This window comes from Aulonocara sp. 'chitande type north' Nkhata Bay, linkage group LG7, assembly GCF_057382095.1.
Source record: "Aulonocara sp. 'chitande type north' Nkhata Bay isolate Kocher_YH1m ecotype deep benthic linkage group LG7, A_spYH_male_GT1.1, whole genome shotgun sequence".
Taxonomy (NCBI): domain Eukaryota; kingdom Metazoa; phylum Chordata; class Actinopteri; order Cichliformes; family Cichlidae; genus Aulonocara; species Aulonocara sp. 'chitande type north' Nkhata Bay.
Genome location: NC_141350.1, coordinates 68966554 through 68975932, shown reverse-complemented (window position 1 = coordinate 68975932; position 9379 = coordinate 68966554). Strand labels below are relative to the sequence as shown.

The 9379-nt window shown below is 43.4% G+C and overlaps 1 protein-coding gene across 2 annotated transcripts in view; it reads left to right on the top strand.

Moving 5' to 3' along the window:
* The first annotated feature begins 377 nt into the window (after positions 1-377).
* The window catches only part of LOC147326846 (integrin alpha-11-like), a 37867-nt gene continuing 28865 nt past the window's right edge, over positions 378-9379 (top strand). For both annotated transcript variants that reach the window (XM_086302203.1, XM_086302202.1), the window contains exons 1-2: positions 378-465; positions 9086-9197. In XM_086302203.1, coding sequence (XP_086158329.1) covers positions 417-465; positions 9086-9197 — 161 coding nt within the window. In that variant the 5' untranslated portion in view covers positions 378-416. The remainder of the gene's footprint in view (positions 466-9085; positions 9198-9379) is intronic.

Sequence of the window (9379 nt, the reverse complement as noted above, 5' to 3'; positions counted from 1 at the left end):
TTTTGTTAGCAGGTTTGAAACAAAACAATTCAAAATGATCAAGTGCGCTTATGGACACGTGTACTTACAGATGTATTTAAAACTGCACCGCTCTGTGGTTGGATGCACTTCCTGACTGTTTATCCATTATCCCGGTGCTCCCGGGGAGTTTTGGGCAGATGTTCACATCTGGGCTTCAGCACCGTGTGGAATCACAGACTCACATGGAGGCATTTCCTGTTTGTGCAGCGACTGAGACATTAAAGCTCCTGCTGTGAAAAGAAAAGGTGACCTTTAAGAGGCTCTTTAAAAAATCAGACACATGAGGCAGGAGGAGGTGCATTTACTCCTCCTCCTCCTCTCTTCTTCACACATCAGAGCAGCAGAGCCGGGACTCACTCACTCACACTCTGTTTATTTCTCTCTCAGACGCACTCATGGATTATCACCACCTTCTGCTGCTGTGGACCTACAGCTTCCTGCCAGGTGAGCGATGCAACAGGTAACACAGAGCAGGTCAGAGAGGTCACATCAGACAGGTGCTGCTGATGGTCCACCAGCAAGATGAGGACTTTGAGTCCAGGTCCAAAATCTGGATAGAAAGCTTTTGGATGTGGACTGTTTCCTCTTTGAAACTGCAGACAGGCTGCAGCTCCTTCAACATTTGGACTTTTCTTTCTCTTCCCAAAATTCATTTCGCTCTGGTTTGTTAAAAGTTCTTAGATCCTGACATTTATCAGCCTCTGTCAGACTTTCTAACATTTTCGAGAGACAGTGAGCCTTCGTGAGCATGAGTGCACACAGATCCTTTTTGTTTAGTGCAGGTGTTCAGATTAGTTTAACATGAAGCCTTCTGCGGTCCCGAAGAGACCCGCATGCGCAGATGAGGCAAAACAAGGACGTCACATGCAGCTCTCTGACGGCAGGCTTGTGTTTTGCTGCTGAGGCGCAGCAGAGAGTTCCCAGATGAGAAGGAAGATTTTAAATTGGAGTAATGGCTGCTTCAGACACTCAGGTGTGTGGAGAGCAGTGTGCAAAAGTGGATGTAGCCGGCCGACTGCGGTTTCTGGCTCAAGCTCCTTAATGCGAAATTCAAACTTCAATAGAGTTGGTGTGAAGTTTGTGTGTCAGGCTGCAAACATGTTTATTTCTGCTGTAACGTTTTAACCCTCTCCAGGCAGACGTTGCAGATTTGCAACAGTTAAAAACTAACAACCTGATCACCCCACATACATATTTTATGAGTTTTTTTACTCAGAAGTACCACTGCAGGACTTGGTTGTGCATTAGCAACAAAAAACTTAATTTGAGCCTGAGAGGGTTAACACAGAAGTCTATGGGGACTGACTCACTGCTGCCTCTGCTGGACGTCAGAGGAACTGCAGAGTCTTTAAAGATCGAGGTCTCAGAGAGGATGTTCAAGAGGTTTATGTTGGTTTTGCATTTAACTTGGTGAAGACAGGGAGCACTGAAGCTTCACCAACAACTTTCAGACTAAACTGGAATATTCCAAAATCCATTAAAAAGGTGCCATGCTTATTTATCATGGTAAAAAATGACCTGATGGTACTACAAGGCAAGAATTCCCAGGTAGAAAGACCCAAATGAAACCCTGGTGTTTCAGTCCAGGCTGGGCAGTCCATCAGGGAAAGCGGGAGTGCGAGGAAACAAACGTACAAAGTAGGAAAAGAAAACTGAGCGAGCAGGAAGCAGCATCCCTGCTGTGCAGAGCGATCAGCTGACCACCTGTGTGGGAAAACAACAAAGGCAGGAAGCTGAGCGCAGTAAGATGTAAACGGAGTAACTTCAAAATAAAACAGGAAATAACAGGAACATCATTTGATTTTGTGACATCTGTTGGAAAGCATGCGAGGCCGTGTTGGCGCTGCTGATGTCTCCATCCTCTGCAGCACTGCGGTGTAGGATTACAGACTGGCCCTCCTCAGTCCCAGCGGACGGTCGCAGGAACCATTTTTCCTGATTTCTTCTGTTTAAACTGTTTCCTCACACTGAAGCCGTCCCTCTCCTCTTTATTGCATCAGTGCAGTTTGGTGTGATGGCTGGAGGATCAGGCTGTTGTCCCCGGAGGTTCGGCGGTCTGCAGGGCGATGAGGTTTTCTGCAGGATGTCAGAGGATAAAATGATTTAACAGCACGCCGTGGCTTTTAGGCAGATCGTTACGCTCTCGCTGTTGTTGCTGCTCCTCAGTTTGTGGTTGGTTGCACCAAACAGGAAGTCATTAGTTACCACACCCTCCTCGACAGGTGCTCTGAGAACTCGTTCCTGTGCTGTTTGAATCTGATTTCACCTCATCTGCAAACCGATTAACCTGCCGCTCAGAGCTGTCTCTACACCAGCGTTCTAATGTTCCACGTGTCTGAGCGAACACACAAACTCCCTGAGCGTCCCGTGGACCACTGTGAGCGCCAGCAGACGTGTGCACTGTGGTCACGCCAGCATCCAAGTTACATGCTTACTAAAGTAATCAAATTACAGCATTTATGTTAGACGACTTTTAATTAACTGCTTCAGCCCACTTACAATGAGAATGTAAACAATCTTGTTCATGTGCAGCATGTTAACACTATTGGAAGCAAAAATAACTTGAACTCCAATAAAGCTCTGACTGTATTGTGAGTCTGTGGTCTGGGAGAGAGTCTGTAACTCTGTCTGCAACATACAGTAAATAATGACCAATGTTGGGTAATTAATTATTTAGTTACTTCTTCAAAAAGTAACTGAGTTTTGCAAACAAGTGTTTTTGCAGCTGTTTACCTAAAAATGCAGCCAAGGTGTTTCTTAAACAAACATTTCAAACTATTTACAGAACAATCAGCTGTTCTGCATCAAATCTGATGCCACACAAATTATTTGTGTCACAAAAAATAATTTCTATTATGAGATGAAGGAGAACAACAGCCTGATACCTGCAGGCCTGACAGCAGCAGATGTGTCACTGCTGTAACACCTGTAACACTCAGCAGGCGCCTCATTGTTCTGACACACACGACAAAACTACTGACTACACTACACACTAACTACACACTAACTACACTCTAACTACACTCTAACTACACTCTAACTACACACTAACTACACACTAACTACACTCTAACTACACACTAACTACACTCTAACTACACACTAACTACACTCTAACTACACACTAACTACACACTAACTACACTCTAACTACACTCTAACTACACTCTAACTACACACTAACTACACACTAACTACACTCTAACTACACACTAACTACACTCTAACTACACACTAACTACACACTAACTACACTCTAACTACACACTAACTACACTCTAACTACACACTAACTACACTCTAACTACACACTAACTACACACTAACTACACACTAACTACACTCTAACTACACACTAACTACACACTAACTACACTCTAACTACACACTAACTACACTCTAACTACACACTAACTACACACTAACTACACTCTAACTACACACTAACTACACTCTAACTACACACTAACTACACTCTAACTACACACTAACTACACACTAACTACACTCTAACTACACACTAACTACACACTAACTACACTCTAACTACACACTAACTACACACTAACTACACTCTAACTACACACTAACTACACACTCACTAAACACTAACTACACACTAACTACACTCTAACTACACACTAACTACACACTAACTACACTCTAACTACACACTAACTACACTATAACTACACTATAACTACACTCTAACTACACACTAACTACACTCTAACTACACACTAACTACACTCTAACTACACACTAACTACACACTAACTACACTCTAACTACACACTAACTACACTCTAACTACACACTAACTACACTCTAACTACACACTAACTACACTCTAACTACACACTAACTACACTCTAACTACACACTCACTAAACACTAACTAAACACTAACTACACACTAACTACACACTAACTACACTCTAACTACACACTCACTAAACACTAACTACACACTAACTACACACTAACTACACTCTAACTACACACTAACTACACTATAACTACACTATAACTACACACTAACTACACTCTAACTACACACTAACTACACACTCACTAAACACTAACTACACACTAACTACACACTAACTACACTCTAACTACACACTAACTACACTATAACTACACTATAACTACACACTAACTACACTCTAACTACACACTAACTACACTATAACTACACTATAACTACACTATAACTACACTCTAACTACACTATAACTACACACTAACTACACTCTAACTACACACTAACTACACTCTAACTACACACTAACTACACTCTAACTACACACTAACTACACTCTAACTACACAAGATTTGTGCTAAACGTCTCAAATCTCTCACATCTCAAACACGCCGTCACTCCTAAAACTTCCCCCTCCCTAAACAACTAAAGGCCATGTTGCCATATCATTTTTTGATTGGTCAACATGGTACATTTTTCCACCAATAGGAAAGGGCAGGGGGAGGGGTTTGGTGTTGTTTTTGCTCACAGGCTTTCGAGCGTTTTCCTTATAAAACGCCGTTTTTACCATTTCTTCCTGCAGTAAATATAAACAACGACAGTATTCAGGAAGAAAACCAAACATTGCAGATATTTTATCTAGAGATGGCACGATACCACTTTTTTATGTCCGATACCGATACCGATATCATAAATTTGGATATCTGCCGATACCGATATGAATCCGATATAGTGTTTTTTAATCAACAAAACTGTTTTTTTAAATATCTTGCTGCATTTTGCAAGTCTGCAAGTTCATACTCAAGTTTAAAACAACAACTACACTAAAGCTATTCTGTTATACCTGTATACAAAAAAAATATTTCATAGTTCAGCAATACTGATCAATCTAATAAACTTAGACCTACACCATCCTCCCTATTCTGGTATTTTAAAGAGTACTTAGCGTAAATATTAAGCAACCTAACTAATAGGGTTCCAACTCCCAGCAACAATAAAAATAAATAAATAAAAAATAGGGAACCACCCCTCACGCTCCACCTCATGATGCTTAATCGACGTAATCAACCTTAATTTGATGCAGTGTGAAAAAAAATGCACAGAAATCAATTATTTTTCAAGAAATATTAAATAGATTCAACATCTTTCTTCAACAAAATTGCAGACTGCACAGATGGTACCTTCCCAAAGGAAAAAGTACTATAGCTTACTAGGGTATATATATTAGACTTAATAGTCACTATATACAGTAATGGACTTCTATTCATTTTACATCAAATTAAAACTTTGGGTGTCAGATAATTATTTATTAAAAGCTAGACATTTTAAATGAGAATAAGAAAGAAAAGTATGTCTTTGTGCCCCCTTTTCCCAGTTAATGCCCTATCGGCCCCCCTGGCTAAACTTTGCTAGATCCGCCCCTGCACAGTTACCAGCCGTCAGCTACGTAGAAAAAGATCCTCGAGTAGAAAGTAATATTAAATAAATTCTAACAACAGCTGATCAAGCTTAAACGTGCTGCTGTTGTTCAGCCGATGGTTTCCTCTTTCTGGTGCAAAGTGGGCCAAAAACAAACCAGAGAGACGGACTCGCGACAGAAAAGCCGATCAGCTGATCATTTAAGCAGTTTCACGATTGAAGTAGCAGCCGGAGAGCGAGAGGCAGTCGCTTGTTAAGCTTAACGTGGGAATGCTTTACAAACATTCAGAGATGGACTTACACACTTGCTTTACTTCTCTCGGGGATAACTTTGTCGGAGATGAAATGCCAGGTTGCTAGCGAAGCTCCACATGCTATCCAGACCACCGACAGGTCCGGCATGCCACAGCTGCTCTATCACGTGATGCATACGTTCTGAGGTGAGTTACGGCGTGTTGCAAGTTTTGTGAGGTGCTTTCGTGATATTTAATGGATCGGATTACATTTTTTATTTTTCTCCGATATCCGATCCAGTAATTTAGGTCAGTATCGGACCGATACCGATACGTAATATCGGATCGGTCCATCTCTAATTTTATCATAACTCTGGTTTTACGTGGCCGATCAACACAATTTAAAAACTGGTATAAAGTCCTCACTTTGTCCGTCAGTTGTTCGTCTGTCCTGCTCACATCTCCAATGGTTGGACACGTTGGCATTAACGTGGCTTCACTCCACATCAGCTGCTTTGCTAAAACACCGGTGTCGCACATAAGGACGCTGTCAGAGCCTGTAAACCACGCTGATTGGATACGAATGCGAATCGCATCATTGGCTGGACTGTGGGATAAGGCGGCATCGTTCTGATCCCACACGGGAGCAGCCAGTCACTGACTCACACTGCAGAACAGAATTGTTAAAGTTTAATTTTAATTTCAGTGCAGGTCAGATTTTTTTTGTGCGCATCGCAGATTTTCTGTGCTAGCAGTGGGCAGCTTAGAGGGAGCACTGCTCTACACCCACCTCCAGCCACAGTAACCAAACAAACTGAAAGTTGAAAAGCTTCTCGTGTTTCTGCTGGTTTTGGCGTTTTACAGAAACCACAGACATGCAGCGTGCTGCTGTGATTTTGTCTGCTTCAGGCACAGAACAGCCTGAAACTCTTCTGATACATAGAAAACTTTTATATAACTAAAGAAAGCAGAGGTATTAACGGCGCAGCCAGCTCTGGGAGCAGCTCGGCCTGCTCTGGATGATGATCAGCATGATCTTTGATACGTGTCGTCTTATGTAAGCAGAAACTTTGAAGCAAACTGGAAAAAGTGATGTTTTTGAAGATATTTAAAAACAGACAAAGGTCTGATAGAACGTCTCGGACGAAGATAGTGAAGTGTTTGTGGAGCTCGTGGTGCTGTTTGTGTATTTTGGAGATATCTGTAGAGTAAACTCAGTGCACTTTTTAAATGACGATTTCATTCATTAAGTGATCAAATCTACCTGCCCTGTGTGCAAAAGTAACTGCCCCCTACACCTGGTAACTCATTGTTCCAGCCTCAGCAGTGAGAACTGCAGTCCAGTGTTGCGATGCCTTCAGTGGGTCTTTCACGTCACTGTGGAGGATTGTTTGAATTCGGACCAATGGAGGGTTTTCCAGCATGAACGCTCATTTAATACTGGCTGCTCCAAAACGTCATTTTGTTGTTTGAGCCAATCAGAGGTGGGCATGCATTTCTGCTCATTGTCCTGCTGCCTTCAGGGCTTTCTGGTAGAGAGCAGAACTCACGGTTTCCTCACTTACAGCGAGTCGTCCTGAAGCTGGAGAGCAGCCCAGACCATCACACCTCCACCGTGTGACGTTCTCTTTATGAAATGCTGTTAGTTTGATGCAGGAAGCGGCACAGACGGGCTTTGGCAGCTCGTCGAGCAGTGATCATGAAACGCTCCCGTCTTTGAACTGTTCTAAAAAAAGTGGAGATTTCTGTGGAAACAGGAACAAAACTAATCTCACAGCTGATACTCAATCTGGATTCTAATCTGCCTTCAATTATGAGACGCACATAGAAAAACCTGTCACTGACCACAGGTCGGGAGGATCGTCCACATCAGCGACCGTCAGACCCGGATCGATCCCTGCCCGGATTCCTGGCCCAGCTCAAACAGGGGCAGATTCCTCTGAGCCACGAGCAAACAAACACGACTCTTCTGGCTTCCAGCGTCTTTCACTTTTGTCCTCAGCAGCCAAACTCATCACCACTGCTGGCCAACGATCCCGGCAGCGTGCCCAGTTTTCCAATCGCGCCACAGCTGGGAGAAGCAAACCGGAGTGCTCAGGAAATACTTCAGCAGCATACGGACAAAAAGCAAATGGTCAAAAGGTCACACTGAGATCAAAAGGTTGTGAATGAATGCCATATGCATTTTAAACCTGGTGAATGACATATCAGCCAATCAGATGATCCCGTAACCAGAAACGCTCTCAGTGAGAAAGCTGAGAGCTGATTACGTCATCGGAGCAGGAGGAAAGACACAAAACCAACCAGTGATGACATCAGATCCACCACGGCATGGATGAGTTATGGGATTAGATCAAAATAACAGGACAGGACCAACTGTATGTACACGCTGGGGTCTGAGCAGGCAACAGGCACAATCAGCAAGTAAAAGGCACACAAAGAGATGAGACTACCAAATGGTCTGTATTTGTATAGCTTTATTAGTCCCTAAGGACCCCAAAGCGCTTTGCATATCCAGTCATCCACACATTCACACACTGGTGATGGCAGCTACAGTAGCCACAGCTACTCTGGGGCACCGACAGAGGCGAGGCTGCCGGACACTGGCGCCACCGGGCCCTCTGACCACCACCAGTAGGCAACGGGTGAAGTGTCTCGCCCAAGGACACAACGACCGAGACTGTCCAAGCCGGGGCTCGAACCGGCAACCTTCAGATTACAAGGCGAACTCCCAACTCTTGAGCCACGATCACCCCGGCGGTCGTGGCGACAGAGGGAGACAGAGGGAGACGAAACTAAAATAACGAAAACTAAAATAACAATAAAACGCTCCGTAACACTTTAAGATACGGCCCACGACTAAAGGCAGAATTCCCCTGTGATTAAAAGGAATGTCAGTGTATTATAATTATGATAATATATATATATGTGTAAGTATTATATGTTTACCTGCAAACACTTAAAGGCAGGAACACGCGTCAGGTTTTTACAGGAAAGGAAACACAAATGATAAATTAAGTAAATTTAAGTACAGCACAAGTCATTTTTAGCAGTGTGAAAATAGTATTTCCCATTTTCTGCTGGAGGTTTCTTCCTATTAAGAGGGAGTTTTTCCTTCCCACTGTCTCCAGAGTGCTGCTCATAGGGGTCATATGATTGTTGGGTTTTTCCTTGCAACATGAAGCACCTTGAAGTGATTGTTGCTGTGATTTGGTGATACGTGAATAAAGTCTGGACTGCAGAGATACCGTCTACGTCAGCAGCTTGATGATGTTAGGTTGATAGCACAGCTTCTGAGAGCGATAGCAGCCTGCGTTACAGCTGCTTTCACTTTGTTGGGCCGTTCCCAGCTCACGTGGCTGCAGGACTCACTGTGGACTGGTTTTAATGGGTGGTGAATAAAAACAAACCTTTTTCTGTCTTTCAGATCTTCAGCTCTGTTTCAACTTTGACACGAAGAACTTCAAGATCTTCGCTGGGTCTAAAGAAGCTCAGTTCGGGTACACGGTGCAGCAGCACGAGGCGGGAGGACAGCAGTGGTGAGAATCCCGGCGTCGCGTCCCGAACCCGTTCTTATAGATTCCTTGGTTTACTTTAACCCACCTGTTCATGAACTGTTTCAGGGTCCAAGTAGCTCCGAGACTCCACTGAGAGTCCAATGGTTACAGCAAAGTTTAACCCGCTGGCGTTAGCAGGATGGCACACGGCTGACAGGTGCAGT